Source organism: Neopelma chrysocephalum, unplaced genomic scaffold, assembly GCF_003984885.1.
Source record: "Neopelma chrysocephalum unplaced genomic scaffold, ASM398488v2 Primary Assembly neopelma1_96671, whole genome shotgun sequence".
NCBI classification, from domain to species: domain Eukaryota; kingdom Metazoa; phylum Chordata; class Aves; order Passeriformes; family Pipridae; genus Neopelma; species Neopelma chrysocephalum.
In genome coordinates this window covers 941,105-961,572 of record NW_020925316.1, presented here as the reverse complement: position 1 = coordinate 961,572, position 20,468 = coordinate 941,105, and the positions used below count along the sequence as shown (strand labels likewise).

Sequence of the window (20,468 nt, the reverse complement as noted above, 5' to 3'; positions counted from 1 at the left end):
TCTCTTCCAAAACACAGGTCTCTGAGGATTATCTACAAGAAGGTACTCCCATTGTTCTTGAATTAAAATTATGAGTATTCATATTTTCATCCCTTAAGCCCCTACTTACGACTACAGAAAGTACAAGTGATCAACTGCTAGATAATATTGGAAGAACTTTTAGCCTAACTTTGACTCACTAAAGCCAACAACAAACCTAATTCCCGTAAATAAGATCGAGTTTGGCAGGGAATACATACACCTGGGGATGAAACATTCAAAAACATTCAAAAATTGATTATAACACCACGAAAAAATCTTGCCTTATTTGTTTCCTTGCTAGAAGGGATCCGAGCCAATAAACTTTCAACAAGTTGTAGCTTTGTAAATCCTGTTCCTTCATTGGGAATTGGCAGGGGGCCATTCCTGCCAATCTCCCCAAGAGCCGTACAAGCAGCCACCACGAGGAAGGGAGAGGTGCTGTCCAGAAAAGAACCTACAGGAAAAAGCAAAACAGAACAACTCAAATTTATACTATTATATAGCAGCAGGCAGGCATTTGTATTGTACCCATGCAAGAAGCAAAGCATTTATCTCCTCTAGAGCTGGTAGGAAGTGTTATGCTAGAACAAAATCAAAGTGAAAGGAGATATTGAGAGGAATTGAAGCAGTGGTACTGCTCCTAATTGTGCTTTGTTGGTCTCTCAGTTAGAGTCCACCTAGGTTTTGTTGAAAAGGCTTATGTCCATACATCTAACCAGATTACATTCTTACATGCTGTAAATTCTATCACAAAAATTGAACTCAAGATTACAGTATCTATGGGTTGAGTATCTCAGAAAATATCAGAAAAATCAGAAAAATTCTCAGCCTTGAATAGATCGAAAAAACAACTGTTACATGCAGCAAAGTCTTAGGCAAGAAGTTACCTATTGTCTCTGTTGTTGACTTTATAAGTTGTTCTTGTTCCGGCATGACTGCAGTGTTTGGTTGTTCTATGTCATGCAGCTCCATTGTTCTGATTTTCCCTTTGGCCAAGTACCTTCCTACTGTAAATCCCAAAGCCAACAAGGATCCATGTTGGACCTCCGGGCACTACGACAACACCAACAGTGCAAAAAATCTCATTTTCAAAGTAAGTAACACTTTGCACAAAGCACTGATTTAAAAACACATATGGACAAGCCAGATCAGAAGGCACCCTGAAGAATGCAGAGCTCTAACACATAAGGCAACAACAGACAGTTTGATGTTGCTAGTACTCTCTGATGAGTGGACTCCTTTAAGACAAATTAACAAAACTTAGAAGAGGTTTAGGAGGACAGATTAGGAATTTATCACTAGCATTCACATTTGTAAAACTACCCTTTTGTAGTCAGGCAAAAAAAAAAGAAAAAAAATCATTGATCTCATCTGACTTCAAAGTACAGAATTACAAAGGTAAACTAAGATAATACTACATTGTCTCTACTTAAAAAATGGACATATTCAGACTAAGGGGACAAAATGTACTCTGGTAAAAAGCAGAAAAGGGGAATTGCTCTAGATTTGCATTGCTAAGAATGAGAACACAGCTGGCCTATACTGAAGACAATGCCTCTACACAGTTTGGTAGGCCACAAATGGTGAAACTTAATTATTACCATTTAATGCCAGGAAAGTCACTTTCTTCAATGCTGATTCAGTACTGAGACTATCTAATAACAAAGCTTATTTCTACAGGTGAATTCTACTGAAAGGATTTTGTGCAGAAACAAGGCTGGGAGACAAGTGCTACTTTAACTGGGGGGAAAAAAAAGGGATGGGAGCAGGAGCTTAAACTTCAATTAGTTCACACCTCTGTTTTGTATCACAACCCTACAAAAAGTTGCACCAATGCAACTGTGCTGCCCGAATGGGATCTTCAACCTTGTTTGGCCACCAGGGACTGTTCCTTGATGTGGTCTCACTACAGCAAAGCCAGCAGAAGATGGGTCTACACTTCAGCTATCCATTCACACTGAATTACCACCACCATTAGCTGTACTGATTCAACTGGTTTTGTATATTCGCAGCAAATAAGAGCTCTAACTGACTCAGATTCAAAAAAGCGTGGGAACACCCTGCTATTTTTTTCCTTTCACAGTTCACATCACTGTTCTATGAAACTTCAACCACAGTTTTCCTGGGTGACTGGGGCAAAAAGCAGTAGTGGGGGGCTGGGACTTGTCTGTGCTGGCTTTGTAACTGTAGGAGCTACACCCTACACAAAACTGAGCAATGGCATGGCTTTGGCTCACAGGTCCAGCTTCCAGAGATTCAAAATAAATCATGTTTGTTAACTATGACATAAAGTGAAAAGCACTTCTTGTCAGCATTTGAGTCTATCACCTGCAATGTAAAATGGTGGCCCATTAAGTCCTTCAGAGAGATTGATACAAAAACATTTTGGAGAAATATAACCTGGAAATGCTACTTCTTTCCTTCCCTTTCATGATTCAAGCACATAAACCTGCCCAACTGGTTTACAGAACTTCTCTTCCACGCTTGTAGTGGCAAAATGGAGAGATAAGGATAATGGAAGAGGGAAGGAGCTGATGGAGGAAGGAAGGCAGGCAAACCCACCATGTAGAGATACAGCTGTGGAGGGCTGCTGAGCAGTCTATGTGGAGCGGGAGGGAAGAAGCCACAACTCTCACCCAGCACAACACCCTGAGGTGACGAGGACCCAGGAGGTGGCTGTGGCTCAGGAGAGGAGGAGTTAAATATTTAACAAGTCAAACATTTTCTAGGTTCTGTGTGTACCTGCAGATGCTCAAGAATAAGGAACTGGTAAACTGTTTGAAGAAGGTATTGTGATTCATTACCACTCAATGGGATGTGGCTATTTAGCTGACTAAAAATGGTAAAATGTATGATGGTACTTTGCCTGGGACATGCCTCCAGGAAACCCTCCTACTGATCTTAACAACAGCTTCAGGGATTAATTTATTTAAAGACCTGTTCCACTCACCTACAACCAAAATCCCTCCTCACCATCCAGATGGAAGCCAGCTACTTAATTTTACACCCAGATTAAGACTAATACATCCTGGACACTCTGTGAGATTCAAATATCCTATCAGTTACATGACATGAATAAAAACAAGAAGCAGACAAAGGAAGGTAGTTACATGGTTGTCTTTTGTCATCTTGATCAGCTGCTCCAAGGCTGCCCTAAGCTCATCTCCAGACATGGTAGACAGCACTACAGAATAAAACAGCGCTGCAAGCTCGCGCATTTCCTCTTTGTTAGTGTTCATCAGGCTCTGTAGGAGTTTAAAAAAACAAAACCAAAGCATGAAATATGGAAGCAGCTTCTTATACAGTCTGTTCATAGAAAGATTCAATATACAGAGACAACTGTCATGTAGCTACGTAAGTAGTTCTTAACTCAGAAACCACTCTTTAAACCAACAGCATTATCAATTTGTAAGAAACAAAGCCCTCAATTCAGCAAAACATTCATTACACACACAGCTTTTTGAAGAAAGATGGCACTAGCCACAGGAGGGTCACCCATCAGTTCTGTGTCAAAATATGTAGATCGAATTCCTGGCCAAATTTTGTTTTCAGCTTAGAGCTCTCACGTTTTGCATCCATACTAAGCTAAAAAAACCCACACCCGAAACCCACTATTTCCCCAAAGCTACCAGAGGCTTCCGTACCCTTTTTATTAATCAAAGGGGGAAAAAAGGCCCAAGAGGGTTAAATCATTTAAATCCAACTGCAACAAAAAAAAAAAGAAATTGTCCAGGAAGTCACAGTTCTCAATACAAAATTATCCACTTTGGAGCTGAGATCTTGTATTATCTAAGTAAATTGTTAAAAAGTTGACTTTTGGAAGCCTTGGGTTATTTGTTACCTCTGCCAGTAATTTGATGCATAATGCAACAGACCCCCATGAAAAATTCATACCCAAATCTTTGAATGGCTTGGGCCACCAGAAAGAAAGCAAAATTAGCCAAGCAAGCAAACAAGAAATGACCTCTTGTCAGGCTCATGAAATGTAACACTAACTTCATCTCCAAGCTTGCATGAGATCACACAGCTGACTTCTAACAAACTCCTGAACCTGTTCTTTTCCCTTGGCAAGGCAAAAAACAAACAAAGGATGATTTACAACAGTATTTCTGAAACTAGATATTATCAGTAACCACTCCTAGAAGCCTAATTTTGCAAATGGACACCAGCCCAAAGAAAACAAGAAGGCTTTTCTAAAAATGATGAAGAATACTGAAAAGGAGAATGTTTTTAAGTACTCTCCTTTGTAGTTCATACCTGCATGTAAATGAGATGTGATAAACCACATACAGTGCAATGCAGCACAGATATCATCACAAAAAAGCTATGTGAACACATTCTATTTTTTCAATCTTTAAGTATTTGTTTCTGCCAGATTCCCCCAGTTAAAGGAAAGGCAACGTGTAAGAGCTTCAAAAACCCTGGATGCTTGATGCAAATTCACGAAAAAGCACAAAGTTGTCTGCAAAAAGAATCTAGGGAAAGCAGTATTCTCTTTGCCTTATTCCCAAGCAGGCTCCAGTTTATGGGGGTTTTTTATTTGTTTTGGTTGAAGGTAATAAATAAAAAAAAGTCCAAAGAAAGGCCTCTAAAACACCTAGTGATCTAAATAATCTCATTTTCTGAGAAGCCACTCACATCTTCCCACTGAAACATTTCCATTGTTAAACAATTTCTTCAAAAATGTGCAGAATTTTGTTTTCAGTTTTCTTTTGCCAAGAAAAAGCTGGTCGACTATACCAACAGGACTGATAACATAGATTACCCAGATGTAGGTCAGTGAACAAGGTCAATTAACAAAATCAGTAACACCAAAAAACTAAAAAATAATTTCCCCCTCCTGGTACACATAACATCTCATGAGGTGTTGCCTGTAAGTATAAATACCAGACTTCAAATTAAGTGCATACTTGGAAATAATACTCTGTTTCACTATGAGAAATATGCCAGATTTTGCTAATGCCAAATCCCATCCAACCAAAACAAAAGAAAAAAAAAGGGGGTTCAGTATACCTTTATCCAATCCATTTTGTCTACAAATCTGGTGGCTAGTTTTTCTGGATACACTGAAACAACTTCTAGAAGACAATACATGACCGGCAAACCTAAACAGTAATTAAAGAATCATGTAATTACACAACTCCAGTATTTACACCAATCGAACAATCAGTAATAGCTTAAGAAGTATCAAGCATTTCAAAGCACTCATCTGTAATTCACTAGGGATAACAAACAATACAGAATAATAGGGTATAGTATTTCTCAGAAATATTAGGGAAGCTAATAAAAGCAAACACTCTGGTAGCAATTTGTTCTAAACCATTCAAGTGTTTTAGACTACACTTGTGGCAGATAGGTTATTATCAGAGCAAGGAAGACATAGCATTCACTGGTAAGGAAGCTGTTACAGACAATGGCTTCACGATTTTACATTATTATGTCAAATTATGCTGCAATTTTACCACCCTGTTTTCTCCCACCTACATAACAGCATAGAAGAAAACAAGCTTAAAGAGTACATAGTCCTCGTTGCAACTCTGTGACAGCTGTAGCCAAGTTCAAAGCACTACACAACTCATTTCTAGTAAGAGTAGACATTTTTTTCTTCAGGATGCTGCTGCACACAGCTTCTTACCACCAACACCAGCTAAGAGCTGCTGAAGAAGGCCAATATATATATGTACAGGGTTGGTTTCTGCACTTTTTGAAGAGGATGAGGAGGAAGAGAAAGATATGTGGTTGCCAGACATGAGGTTTCTTATGTAACGTCCAATGGCTGGAGCATGATCTTGCATATCTGCCAAGCTCTGTGAGGTTGGCACCACACCAGCACTGTGAGCAAGACACATCCGCAGATACAGCACTATCTAAGTAGAGAAGATAAAAACACAGGATATTGAGTGAGCACTTGAAAAACTGGGGAGGAGAAAAAAAGACCAGGGAATATGCTATATTTAATGTAACCAAAACTAGACAGTTTCTTCTTTAACCAAATCTAGACAAAAGAGTCAGTACAGATGCAAGAACAAATATAAAGTATAACAAATCTCAAGACCAGTTTCTGCGATAGACCTCTGTAAGCAGACATCCCTACAGTGCCTGCATCACTCTCTAAAGATTAAATCATATGCAGAGTTTTGGTTTATCATCAGCTGATGCAACCTCCTTGCAAGCAGTTCAGCCTGTACCCTACAGCAATTTGGCAAATGCAAGACAACATATTGGTAACACAGATCTTGCTTCCCATCTGACTTTGTGTCTACAGGTCCCTGAAGCCTGGGAATCTGTTATGAAAAGAACAGCCTCAAGGAGCATAATAGGAGTTTTGCAAAGAACTTCCAGTTTCTCCCTCTGACACGCTCCTACATTCGGTATGCTGCAGAAAGTAGTGGAGCAACCCTCTCAGGAACATTCCTCCCAATCCCCCATGAAAATCCTGTTCAGACTGCCATTTAAGGATAAGGATGGAGAGTTAATCCCGACATATGTTTAAAAGAATTTTAAAATGTAGGTGACTTATCGTAGTTGTTAGCTTCTTGCAGTATCATCTAAATGAATACTGGTACACATATCTAAGGAAGTAAATTCAGACAGTTACCTCTCCAAATGTGGCAGGATTAAAAGGCAACGCTGAAGTTCCAGTCATATATTTAGCAGGCGTTTTCATTCGGTGAGAGGCCTAAACAACAGAGTATATTAAGAGTGGAACATTCAGACCGTAACGGCAGAGATGTTGGAAAGGTCAATGAAACTTTGCTGATTTGACTGTGTTAATCCTTCACTTAGCAATTGAAAATGTACAAAAGCTCTGTAACAAGAAGGGCACAGTGCACTTGGAAATGGTACAGTTCAGGTCAATCCACCTTACTATCAACTTAGAAAGTGGAAACTCTGAATTGATGAGAGGGAATGAAAGGGAAAGCTGAAAGAGTAAAATGGTCTTTCTTCCCTTCAGGGAAAAAAGAAGTGCTTTAGCATTCAAAAACAAAATACCTCAAACTTTCAAACTCTCAGATGCTCCACTGACAGGCAGCCAAGAAGCTTTGAGATGGCAGCTCTGCCTGGAGAGGCTGCAGCCAGACTTCCCCAGTAGTGTGAGATGGGTGCCCTGTGCTGCACCAGCCAAACCCAGGGAGTTTCTCAGACCCTGCAGGTGGAAGGCTGCTGCAGCAAGTAACTTCTTTCCATGGAAATGTTAGCTATGACAAGTAGGAATTTTCCATAAGAAAAACATCTGAACAGGAGGCTTCCAGTGAAACCCACTGCAAATGTTGCAGAAAAGCATGTATATATTAAATAGGCAGCATGCACATCAGTGCAGGGCTCGATTCAGCTAGGCAGCCTTGCACCTGAATGAACATACAAGACAGTTGCAGATGTCAACAGACTCTCACTTCTCTTAACATGCTGAGATCTTTTGCCGCACAGTAATTTCAGTGACACCCAGAGTCATTAAAGAAAACCTGAATTAGTGAAGAGAAGATGATTCCCTTGAAGAATGAGTTCCCATTCACACCCAGCAGATTGGGTCCCACTCTTTCACAAAGGATCACGCTAATTCATGCAGGAAAGCCATTTTGCAGCTCAGCCAGTTGTGCCAAGCAATGCATACAGATGTCTCAAACATCTCTTAACACTCACAGATTATTGATAATATGTGAAAGTTCACATTTAGAGATAACTAACCAAATCAATGCACCTCCGGGATTTTGAAATACACCTTCAGGAATGTAAGGGAGATCTGAAAAGTGCTCAAAAATTCTTTTTTAAGTTTCCTCATGAGTGAGGGTATCTTGCTTTTCTCAGCAGTGATTAAACTACACTGATCCATAATTATTTAGCAATATTACAGATGTTAAGAAAAATTTTAAAATAACCTACAAAGGGACACACACTAAAACTCAATCTTGATTTCTTAACATTTAAATACATATTTAAATAACCAGCATTTTAGACAAAAAACAAGTTCTTGTGAAGCTTCAAATACTTCATATAGTAGCAGAGTACACCAACGGAGTACACCACCATTAGGGAATACAACATTTCACAAGAAACCTGTCAGGTTTAAGGGTTCTGCTACTGCAGATCTCTTAAAAACCAGACATGCTCCAACATTACAAACTTCTGACATTTCTTTAAAAAGTAGATGATAACAGGAAGAAAAATATTGCCAGTGACTCTCCACATCTTTAGAGCTTATAAGCCTACTACAGATACTCTACAAGGAAGTGCATAACACAGAGTATATTTTAACACTTCTCTAGATGAGCTCTCAGTGCAAACAGTGAGGGTAAACCGAGTGGCACAGTTTTTGGCATATCATTCCACTAAACTCATGAAAGGCTACTTATGTGGCCATTATGCCCATAAATCGCAGTGAAGATGAAAAATTAAGCCTTTAGGTCAACAAATCAGACTTTTTCACTTGTTCCAGTATCTCCTTTATAGCACAGAATCTTTTTTCTGTTTTATGCACATTATTTTTCACTGGGCCAAAAAGAAAGTGGTCCTTCTGTGCCTTTACAACACATTTGTGAGCAAACCCTATTTGTAAAAAATGCTGGATTATCAGCCTTGAATACTAGATTGCCCATTCTACACATCATTTGCACAAATTGCAACAAAGCAAAATACTCGCTTTGTTCAAGGATCTGCCTCATTACTTAACACTTGGATCTCTTGCAATTACTGCCAGCAGAAAGTAATGAGTGTTAATCTTGGCAATGCAATACTATGTATGGTCCTCTCTGTGATTTTCACTAAGTTTATTCCTTGGGGAGGGTGAGGGAGACAGACACGGGGGGGGGGGGAAGACCACACGGACCACATGCCTGAGCATCAGGTATGTATTTGTCATTTATTGGGACAGAAGCATCATACCTTCTCTTGAATGTAAAGGACCATTTCTGTGAAGGAAGGCAGCTGCTTCCCAGAACTCTCCTTCTCATTTTTTCCAGAAAATGTTCTCAGTACCCGCTGGGCTTCTCCATGTACCTCCTCCCGTCTTTCAGAAGAAAAGATAAAAAACAGACATCAAATAATGGCCTCTAATGATCAGTAAGGTATGATGGGAAGCTGGGGGAGAGAGAACAGTTTTTAAATGAGATGTGGGGTTTTTTTTGAAAGGAAGGGAGAAAAAAATCTTGCATTAGAACTTTTAATGATTTGTTTACTTTAGAGAGGGGGAAGAAAAAAAGCATAGTAATGAGTACCCTCTGCAAAATCATCTGTATGAGCTCACTTCTGCTGCTCTTACATCCTTCTAGTGTTCATCAGCAGTTCCTGGTTCCCACATCTTTCTTTTCCTATCTGCTACTTCTTCCTGTCACTTCCTATAGTCAAGCTTCAGCCAACACCTATCAGGTTTATCATTATCTCCTTAACAGCATATAACTATTTCTACAACAGTGCTGACACTGCAGTGACAGAGCTGTTGCAATTGATCTGTTCAGCTTTCCTTAGTTACATAATAGCTACTTACATCAAAAATTGAGCAATTGAAGTTAAGTACGAAAAATCCCCACCACTTACACTGCAGCAACAGAAGACTGCAAATGAAATGATTAGTGTAATTTAACAAGTCACCTACACCTCATAAGAGTGCAGCAACTCTCACAAGTGCATGCTCTTGACTCTTTACAAATACCAGCTAAAAATAGACTGATAAAATTTGCCAGGAAAAAATAATTCCTAGCCACTGCAAAACTGATTTGAGTTAACGCATTTCTACTTTGCAATTGCAACTGATCATTAACATCAAGTGCTTTAGTGACAGCAATTCACCTGAAACAAGAAAAACAATCCAAAGTAAAGAGTATCACAGAGCACAGTAACAGTTCTCCACAGATCTGCCAAGAATGTCCCTATGCAAACGTTAATTTCTGAATTATCATATTTGATCTTCTGTGAGTTATTTATGTGCAGACTTACATACATACGTATATACAGGCATTCATATTTAATCCAAATATATACTGGATGCAAACATATATGTGTGCGTGCATATATATATACATAGGAAAATAACTTACGGGTCTCCTGCGGCTAACAGGAGCAAGTATCTGGACGGGATATGATCTGGAGGGAACACTGTGCTAGCGAATTTCACAGCCACTTGACGTACTTGAACTTCAGGCTTAAAGGGAAAAGACACAAACATATGGTTGAGTTTTAAATGACAGCACTAATTACTTGCACTCACCACTTTTACATCATCAGTAGACTGTTTTGTCCTCTGGTACCAACATGACTCAAAGACTTTAGACATTTTGAGACACTGTTTGTGCTAACTCTTCATATGGCAGGAGATGGGGAAAAGCTTCTCATATACACACAAGTGGGGAATGAAATGTTTAATTAAATACAGGCACATTTTGGGGAATCGTAAATCAGGGTTATCACTCATTCTTGGACAACTGAACTGTTCCAACCAGGCAATTTTGAAATTAATATAACATACATCATCTATCCACAGAAAAAAAAGCTATGCTTTGGAGCAGCACAGCCAGAGATGGAAGAGAAACATGAGCCTAGGATGGTCATTCTGTCTACAAGACATGAGAGTCTCAAAAAGGTATTGCCTGGAGACCTAGGTCCTTTGAGCAAAAGAGTCAAGAGTCAACAGCAAGCAAATAGTCTCTTACACTAGAAATACATACACCTCCAGTCAGCCTAAGCACCCATACAAACATGGAGTATACAAAAAGCACTCTTTCTGAAAATTCAGATCTCTGGGGTATTCTGAACACAAAGAAGGTACTCAGCAAAGCAAGACAGTCAGCCAAGTGCGGTTTAGTCTAGACTAGTGTCTTAAGGCTGAATTCTTGGGGAAGTTCCCAGGAGCCTTGTGTCAGAAATCACATAGCCCACTGAAACCCCATTTAGCAGTGAATGATCCCTTCTACCAAACTCCTGCTGTCTCAAAGCATTTCAGAAGACACTGTCCTTGAAGCATCTACTTCTCAGTTTCCTTATGAGGAGACAAGAAACATACAGTGCAATTGCAATGGATTTGTTTGTTTGCTAAACAGAACACAAACAAAGAACTGCACTGTCACTTTCCTTGCAGATACTGAGCCATATTAAAAATATTTTGTTTAGGCAAACACTCCCCCACCCCTTCTCCCAGACAGGCCAATACACTCAGTAAGAAAAGGGACACTTATTCCAAAAGTATCTAACAGAAGTGTCAGGAAACAGGAAAACAAATAGCGATTTTTTTTTTTAAGGTATGTAATTTTGACTCCACTGAAAATACCTTTATTAAATAAGAAGCTACAAGAGCTTCCATTAGGGTACGCTGGGCTCCTTCCAAGTTACTGTATGCTCCAACCATCATAGACAATGCCTCCTGAATGGCAAGCCTAGTATCAGCATCTTCCTGCAGTACAAAACCAAGAGTTTTCACTTTACGGGGTGTAGTGTCAAGAATTAAGCAAAACTAGCAAAAAACATCAATGATTCCCCAAAGCCCCACCAGTACCCACCTTGCATAAAGCTTCAAAAAACTGCTGTACCAGTGCTATATCCTTGGTAAACAGCTGAGGCATTCGGCTGAAACAAGATATTTCAATTCATGAAGCTTTTGGTTCTTTCAATTGAAATCCTTCACATTTCATTGGTCTTCCCCTCATCCCACATTATAACTGTCAAATAATCAGAGTCAGCACAGAAAGTTTGCCTTATCTTAGCCATATCCACCATAAAGCAACACACTCTCTCTCCCTTAACACAGTTTGGAAAGTGAAACATTCCATAGACAATCACTTAGATCACCAGCACATGACTGAACATGGCACTTGTCTAGCTTCATGCCCTCTGGTCCTCACTGTATATTTCTTCAATTTATGTTTCTGGCAATCCTGAAAGTGAAACTATTTCTTAAATTCTGTTTATAATTAATGAGCTGCCATTAATCACTGCTAGAGAAACTATCAACTAGAACATATTTCTCTTTACATCTCTGGAGATGTCACAAGAAGAATGCTTTTCTTTGCACCATGTACTCAGCTGCAAAATTGGCAGGTGGCATAAAGCTTGCTACTGATAAATTAACTGATTACTCTGGAAAAATTATTCAATGTACCATTGCTTAAATGGTGCTTCAGTTACCTGGAGAGCTTTCCAACCGCTGAATATGCCATTGACAGCAGTTTTGAATCCTTGAATGATAAAACAATAAATAAAATTCAGCAAAATCAGAAATAATTAAACATTAACTTTAAAGCCTGTCTACAAAGTGCTTAAACAGGCTTTCATGGAAAAACAATCCTGAAACATTTCTATCCAAGAATAAAAGCATTATATAGGAACAGAGGGAGCACACTTTTCTCCAAGAAACAGAATAATTGCAAATAGAGGCAAAATGTAAATGTCCCTTCTGGTCTCAACTAATCATATTTTATTTCAAGAGCGACAGATAAGGGTATAAGAAAGAGTAGCAGAGCGACAGAAACTTTCCATTAGACCTAAACAGCAGCTGTAAACAAAAGAAGCTGTTTGCACAACGGATCCTGCAGCACATTTATATATGGGCTTATTATATCCTGAACACTCCCTTTTCATGCCCTTCCCAGTGGCAGGGGAGGCCCATGCATTCAAGCACCAACCCAAGCCAGAAGGTCACATTCAACAGCTCAAATGAAGCAGCAAGAGGTTCAAAGCTGCAGAAAGAGTTATCTGCAACATCAGCCCTTTGTAAGGTACATGTAGGAATATCATGTGGAATTTGCCTTCTGAAATTGCACTGGAAGCACCTCGTCAGGCCGGACTGGCATTTGCAGTTCTGTTGGTTAACACCCTTCCCATTACAATACCAACTCTGGACAGGTAGGATGGAAAGTATTCCAAGCAGGCCTATACAGCTGCTTATCACAACAGGATATACACCTAGAGCTGAGGTCCCTGTGTGCTCCAGAGTAACAGCAGCTAGATGCTACTCTGGCCTCACTCTTTAGAGTCCCAACACTATTGTTTCCTGTGACTCTGCAAATGGTGCCCAAGCACCTATCTGTAGGTGTTGAACAAATAATTTTCCTATACAGCCTTTTAAAATATTTGCTTCTCTTCCAACAAAATTTTTGAAAGGTATCCTTTCACAGCTATCTCAGGCAACCACCACAAAAAGATTCATCAGTTTCCATCATAAAGGTATTTGTCTTTTATTTGCATTCATCTGAATAATCACAGTAAAGGACCTTTCATCTTACCTCTTTGTATTCATTGATCAGCTTTGTAAGTCCATTTAAAAGCATTGGGCCTAATGGCTTTATTTTACTCTCTGGACAACTGCAATTAGAGACACCAACAAACAAAATATTATCTTTTGCATCCCTTAAAAGTATCTTCTCTAGTGTCACTTTTTCTCAACTGAAAAAAGCTGAGAAATTACACCTTACTGTGTGCAAGGACAGACATAGAACTATCAGGATTAAGCAAAAAACCCCTTACCTCCTATGAGTTTAGTACTTCTTAGTTCAGTTACATAATTATTAAATAGAATGGTTTCTAAGTAAATAACTGAAAAACATTGTGCTCTCTGAATTACTTACATGATGCAAATATGATGCACAAACTGCAATGACAGACTTCTCAGTTTTGCATTTGTGTTTGCACCAAAGAGTCCATCATAAACCACCTGATGAAAAGGGAGAAGGAGCAGATCAGAGAGTGTCTGGCTTCACTTTCAAAGGTTTTCCAATTCCCCCTCTTCTCTAAACACTGTCATCAGTAACAATGCTTCCCTCCTCTACATACTGGAGGAACTGTATTATCAAGTTCATAAGGAAAACCATATCTGGAACTCAAGCATACCTGAATGTTAGCTGGGAACATTTCTGCAGCTTGCCTGGATCGCAGAAGATGAGGAACTATCTTTAGTTTAACACGGGTACTGACTGATTCTCGTTTCATTTCTGGTTTCAGAACAGATCCCTGTCAGAAACAGAGATGAAATACTGCATCTCTGGACAGCAGTACTTTTAAGTTAGCTTAATTACTTTCTACTGCAAATCAGAACATACTGGGACAGAGAAAAAAATTATTCAATAGCACAAATGTTCAGTGAAAGCAGAGATCAAAGGAAGTGATAGATTTAAGAAATAAATTTATGTCTTCTTCAAATAAAATAAGCAAGTAAAATTACTTCTTCAGAAATTAAGAAGATATGCAACTCTAAAGGCAAATCTTACCTCCTTGGTTTTCAGTGGTATATCCCCAAGATACACTTTATACATTTTGTTGATGATAGCAGGATTGTTCCAGTCAATTAAACTGAAGAAAAAAAAACACATTGAACAGCAACATGTCATGATTCTGATCTCTGATTGCTTCTCAAAATATATGTGGTTTACAGCATTTTGCATCATATTCACATTCCTCCCAAAGTTTAAACAGAACTAGTTTTGACTTGTAACCACTCTTCCCACACATATATAATCACAAAGAACGTGAAGTGATTACACTTACAATTTCTGACAACATATTATCAAATAATTTGCGAGAAACCTATGTGTTCCCTTCTCTCCCACTGAAATAAGATATACAGACCAAAGTAATCTACCAACTGAATATAGAATGCTAATCTGTGAACTAGAATATATTTCTTATAAAACATACTTAACATCACATATTAACATGCATTTCATCCACACAGTTATTTCGTCTGACTTCAAGTTAAACAGTCCTACAGAAGCCACCTACATTTCAAAGACAGGTCTGTCTTGCTCCCATTTCCTGGCATGAGCCAGTAAACCTCGCAGGATCAATGTCTCAGCCAATAGTACCAATAGCCATTACTCTGGCCTCATGATGAGTTAAAGACAGAAGCATTGTCTTTAGATGATGAAAGGTGAACTGCAGCCAAGCCAAAGTTTTAATAATGCAGAGAACAGTAGCTGCCAAACTTCCTAGACTATGATTTATTTCACAATTACTCTCCTTACTCTCTTAATAAATTAAATGAAAATATACCTTTCTGGGAACCATTTACTAGGGCCTTATTGACCATTGATAATCCACAGAGGATAAAGTGGAAACTAATGATATTCTCTATCATTTGGTAAGAAAATGGCTCAAAAGCAATATAAAAAAAGATTAAAACTACACAATTAAAGCTGTCAGTTCCAAAGCCAAGTGATGTTCCCATGTGGTGAGCCACACAATTCCCAGCCTGGTGAGAATACATGGCAGCTTCACAGGTACACAGGGGACTGCAGCCTTTTTCCTTTCAGAGCACAGCCTCTCTGGAGCATTACATTCACTGCAGCTAGCTTAAGACACTAACACACTGTCTTTTCCAAACATCCAGACCATACCTTTGTTTGCTCTTTAGTTCAAGGTCTGCTGCAGTGGCAACACTGTGTCTTGTATCACTGGAGGCTACAACCAGGTGTATAACAGCTTCAAGTTCGGGCACTTGCTCAGCTTCAATGAACTTCACTATCCCCAGCTTACACTGTTCAACACCAGGGAAAGTAAATACAGTATTACTGACAAAAAAATTGGATGTTACAGTAACTGTAGTTCAGATGTCTGAAATCATGGTTTCTGCTTGCTAAGAATAAGTTCACATGTTCTCCATCTTTTTAGCTGAACCTCCTGCCAAAGCAGTTATCTGCAGCAAAGTATCAGCATGACCATTAGGGATATGCTGTTACTCTGCTGCCAAAAAGGCTTTGTAAACAGAAGACACTGTTGCAACCGTTAGGAGGAAAACACAAGAGTAGGCTGCAGTCACGGCTGCTTCCTAACCAGACCTGAGAACTGCTGCCACCTTCCTCCTATCTCACCACTCCAAAATTCCTTAAGGCATCATGCAAAGTCCCTCAATAAATTCCCTCAGGGCAACTAAAGATCTGTCAGATTTAGTTACATATTTCCCTCTGGCCCTCCATTCCTCTATCTGTGCCCACCCCTAGTTCTTCAAGGACCAGTCCCACACCTCTGAGTACCTGTTCTAGCAGCTCTGGTGTCCATGGACTATCTCCAATTACCCTTTTGGCTGCATAAAAGCTCATCCCTGGAGGCGGCTGAGGGATTCCAGAACCTCCTGCGCTACTCAGTGAAGAGCCCTGGGTGGAGGGCACATTTTGTCGACTTTGAGATTCATTCAATACGAACCTAAGCAGGTGGGAAAAGACTTTCATTAGAGGCTTTACCAATGCACATTACCAGCTGAATTAGACACTGGAATGAAGGAATACACATAACCTGTCCAACTTCATGTATTTTTCTTTAATCCCATGACTCTAATATACAACAGAATTTGAGACTCTGCTACCAGTTATCCCAACATATTCTGCAAGAGCCATAAACGATCTCACTGTAACTGTTTGAAAACAAACCTCAGTTAGGAAAGGGTTCACTGGTATTTCCTGAAGAGGTTCGCAGGTTACAAACCAGAAAGAATTCTCTCTCTTGTCTTAGAAGTAAATACATATACAGCATTACATTTGAGAAACTTGTGCTAAAAGCTTCAACGACATTTGTATGTGAAAAACACAAACCTACCAAGGGAAATAATGAAGCATATGCAACACAAGTGGCAGGAAACAAACCCTGATTTAAAAAATAAATAAATGAGATATTGTCTTGGAAAATAGCAGTTTTAGTGCTGGACAGGGAAGGAAAGTAAAAATAAAAAGACTAAGCTTACAAGTCTTGGTCTTTTGAAAGACTGGCTAGTCTAGCTGCCCTGTGCACATCTCCAGCCTTTCACAAAAGCCACTCCACCTCTCCACCTATCCTTGGAAGCACCAAAATTGCAGTGCAGAGACCAACAAGAATTACTTGACCCCAGCCAGACATTCACTGTTCTGCATTCAGCACACAGGCTGAATGAGAGATAAACAATTTCAACAATGGATAAACATTAATTCCAAGTCTCATTAGTCAAAGCTTTAAATGCTTGATTGTTAGCTTTAAGCCCTACAGTTAAGCTTTCTGATTGGTTTACTACATGGCAAGGCTAATTCACAACTGGGCAGTGACAAAGCAAGTTCTAACAAACATAAATTAGTTGTCAACTGCTGCAGTCTCATGCCAGGGAGCAAGACTTTAAGACACAGATATCCAGTGCCACAGGCTAGCTGAAGACACTCTATAAGCATCTTCTGGAAAGAAAATTAAAACCTTCATCCCCTACTTTTGACATCGGAGTATTTTCTCAGAGGTATCTTTCAATCTATATGATTCTGTGATTTAAAAACTCCTGCCTGGCCAGAGTACAAAAGCGTAGAAGGGAGTGAAGTCTCACTGCAAAGCCCAAGGACTTCATCTGCAGAAGCTACAGCCCCAACAGTGTGAGGACGAAGCTAAGAGCATAAACCTAGGCCAACTGAAGAGTTTGAGCTGTGAACAGAAGAGCAGCCTAGGCATTTTAAATTACAAGCTGCAAGATTCTACACACTCAAACAGAAAGGAAGTGGCCCCTGAAACATCTGATAGGTGCATGGGCTCCAGCAAAGCTACCTGGAGAAAGATCACATGCTCACTATTTTAAACTAATTCCCTTAGGTTAATCCACTCAAGTGAGCAAGAGTTAGGTGCTCAGAAAAATTCTATTGGAACCAACCCTATGGGAAATGGTTTTTTGTCAGAAAAAAAAGAGAAATGTGTTCTACTGTTAAAATTATTTCTATTTTCTTTCAAAGTAAAAGCTCCCCCAGCAATACAAAGACAGTAAAAAAAGTTAGTGGAAAATTAAGTGGAAGATTTTTGAGAAAGTACTGATTTTAGACACTAGAAGGTTCCTAACAAAGCAGGGATCAATAAATTTAAGTTGCTCTGTACATTCTTCTTGCTTTCAGAAACAGCAATCACACTAAGACAACATCATCGCAGTCTAAATTTTTTTCACCACAAGACAGATGAAAGACAAATCTTGTTATTAAAGATTCCCCTCTGGAAAGCACAAGTTTTCAGAGATTATGTTTGCTTATGACCCCAGAGTAGTATAAGCCTCAAAATTCAACTACAGGAAGACGAGCACACATTTTGGTAGGACTTCTACATGAAAGGTTTGGTTCTTTAACAGATAGCTCACTTATCTAATAGTTTCATTTTGATCTCCAAAGATGTAAGGACAGATTAGCAGAATACCTAATTAAGTAGAAAAGAGACATTTTGTAAAATAAGGAAAATGGTGATCCCATTCTTAAAATTAGCACCCTGCTTTCTACCTTACTGAAACATGTAATTGGCTTCACCTGAGATAGGAAACAACAGCATATTTTAAATGAGTTTCCAAGGGTGTAGTTTGTAATGTTTCACATGTAAAGAACACATTGATACTAGAGAAGAATGGTATCAACTCACCCATAAGGCATAAGAAGAACATCTAACATAAAGTCCAAAAGCAGCTGTACAGTCTTTGGTTTTTCAGCAAGATTAAAGGGAGAAGCTGCTGCTTTCAGTGGTTCAGCAGGGTATTTCATGTGAAAAAGGGTTGGTATTAGAAGATGCATTAGGCTGAAAAACAATTATATTTACTGCAACCATTAAAAAAAACACACCTGTTTATTCACAACATTCAAGAGAGAAACCTTTTACAACAAATCTGGTCCTTAATAGCAAAGAAGAAAATGTTAACAAAAGTTAAACATGTTCAGTGCCCTCTATCTGCCACCTGATGTACTTAAACATGGAAGGCAAAAGATGAGTTAGGATTTGCCCTTAAAATAGAACATATATGTCTGCATACATGCACAGACACACATCTGGAGAGATACAGTCACTGCCTTTGCCCAGACTTTTGATAGCTCCATAATTATGCCAAATAATACAATCTATGACTTTCTCATCCTCAAGACACATAGACAAATACATTGACTATATAGCAGCCAAATTTTCCAAACTCATGCACTTTCTCTTCACTCATGCACTCACTTTTTGGACAGGGCAGAATCATGTTCCTGAATTTTCATACTGATCTCATGAACAGAAACAAGATTTTACTGCAAGACCTTTCAATAAGGTCACTTTTAAAATACTTCTCAATCATCACAGTAATGCAGAGTGAAGATATTATTTTAATGCCATTTTCCAATGCCAACACAGTGGAAACTCATCTCAATGTAAATAAGAATCAGGTCCATTATTAACAGTTTTCTAGAGGTTAATATACAGCAGTCCCCAACTTCAGTCTTTTTTTATTTATTACAAGTTTGTGTACCAAGTAAGTAAGAATTTTGGTTCTCTCTCAATTTAGAGTGGCCAATATGAAACATCTAGTGCTGTTCCTGCTGCTAGGCAGAGGATATTTACTGAAGGTCTGACCTTAAGCCGGAAACCAGAATTTGATGAAGATGTATGGGGGATATGGACAGGCATTTAATTTCCATCATAACATAGGCCTCTTATCATATAAGGAGTCTGCTGATGCAGATCCTGTACTATTACAACAGTAGACTATATGAATTCTTCATACCACCCAAACTACTGGATTGCTGATCCAAACCATACAAGCCAAGAACATCCCAAATAATGAAAATAGTACCCAGGGAAAGAAATATTTAAACAAACTGATACAAATTATTTTACTAAAACAATACTAATAGAATTCACTACAAAAATAAGTAGTTATACCTGTCTTGTTGTGGCTGAGGTTTCCCTTCCATTGCAGTGAGAAGGGTTGGAGCCAATTCACATTGTTTTTCCACAGGCAGACGGGGGTATCCCATCTTAACATAAATTATGGTAAAATTCTAAAGGAGTAGAAAAAGCACATAGTATTGCAAGAGTGCAAAACAAGTATGTGTTCTTTAAACTCTTGTATGTTGTGTTATATAACTGGGTGTTGGGAACAACATATGTGTTGGAAGACCAATTTCTTAAGTCTAAGACTCGTCGGACTGATAGCTACTGAAAGGCAGGCTCAGCAATAACTATTCAGAGTAGGTCTTGCTGGGCGTCCACTTCAAAAAGTGGAAAAAAACAATGCAGAAATGAACAATGCAAAAAACCCCTCTCTGGCTTGTCTTATTCACTGCGAATTTCACTAAAGGCAGCCATATCTGAGCAACAGCTTCAAGGAAAGCAAATGTAATGTTCTCTCTTACCTATTTCTGAAATAAAATAGAGAGCAGTATTGCATAAATACAAAGTCAGCAGCGTAGGCAAGGTTTCTCTTGAAAACATATTTCTAAATCATAATTTAAAGCTGCAAATGCAATTAAGAATCCAGTGACAGGGCAGCAGAATAGAGCAATACTGAATAACAGACTATCTAACTGCTGTCCTGCTGCTCTAAATTCAGCCAAGAACTGCAGAAGTAATAGTTGTGTTTAATGACCTGGTTGAAAGAAGTGCTGAAGAGGGAAGCGCTACACTACTTTGTAGATGGCATTTAAGTTAAAATATTAAGAAGCCTTATGATGCAAAACAAAATGCATCACTGAGACACATGAATGAAAAGATGTTTTTGACATGTCCAGCCAAAATCACAGTTT

At 38.9% G+C, this 20,468-nt stretch overlaps 1 protein-coding gene across 2 annotated transcripts in view; it reads right to left on the bottom strand.

Moving 5' to 3' along the window:
- The window catches only part of ECPAS (Ecm29 proteasome adaptor and scaffold), a 60,958-nt gene that overhangs the window by 27,388 nt on the left and 13,102 nt on the right, over nt 1-20,468 (bottom strand). For both annotated transcript variants that reach the window (XM_027709022.1, XM_027709021.1), the window contains exons 4-22: nt 19,606-19,724; nt 18,337-18,489; nt 15,972-16,140; nt 15,336-15,475; nt 14,211-14,292; nt 13,834-13,953; nt 13,572-13,657; nt 13,230-13,308; nt 12,133-12,182; nt 11,508-11,574; nt 11,279-11,401; nt 10,053-10,156; nt 8,902-9,025; nt 6,620-6,700; nt 5,657-5,888; nt 5,035-5,126; nt 3,132-3,266; nt 909-1,074; nt 303-475 (exon numbers count right to left, since the gene is read on the bottom strand). In XM_027709022.1, coding sequence (XP_027564823.1) covers nt 303-475; nt 909-1,074; nt 3,132-3,266; nt 5,035-5,126; nt 5,657-5,888; nt 6,620-6,700; nt 8,902-9,025; nt 10,053-10,156; nt 11,279-11,401; nt 11,508-11,574; nt 12,133-12,182; nt 13,230-13,308; nt 13,572-13,657; nt 13,834-13,953; nt 14,211-14,292; nt 15,336-15,475; nt 15,972-16,140; nt 18,337-18,489; nt 19,606-19,724 — 2,295 coding nt within the window. The remainder of the gene's footprint in view (nt 1-302; nt 476-908; nt 1,075-3,131; nt 3,267-5,034; nt 5,127-5,656; nt 5,889-6,619; nt 6,701-8,901; nt 9,026-10,052; nt 10,157-11,278; nt 11,402-11,507; nt 11,575-12,132; nt 12,183-13,229; nt 13,309-13,571; nt 13,658-13,833; nt 13,954-14,210; nt 14,293-15,335; nt 15,476-15,971; nt 16,141-18,336; nt 18,490-19,605; nt 19,725-20,468) is intronic.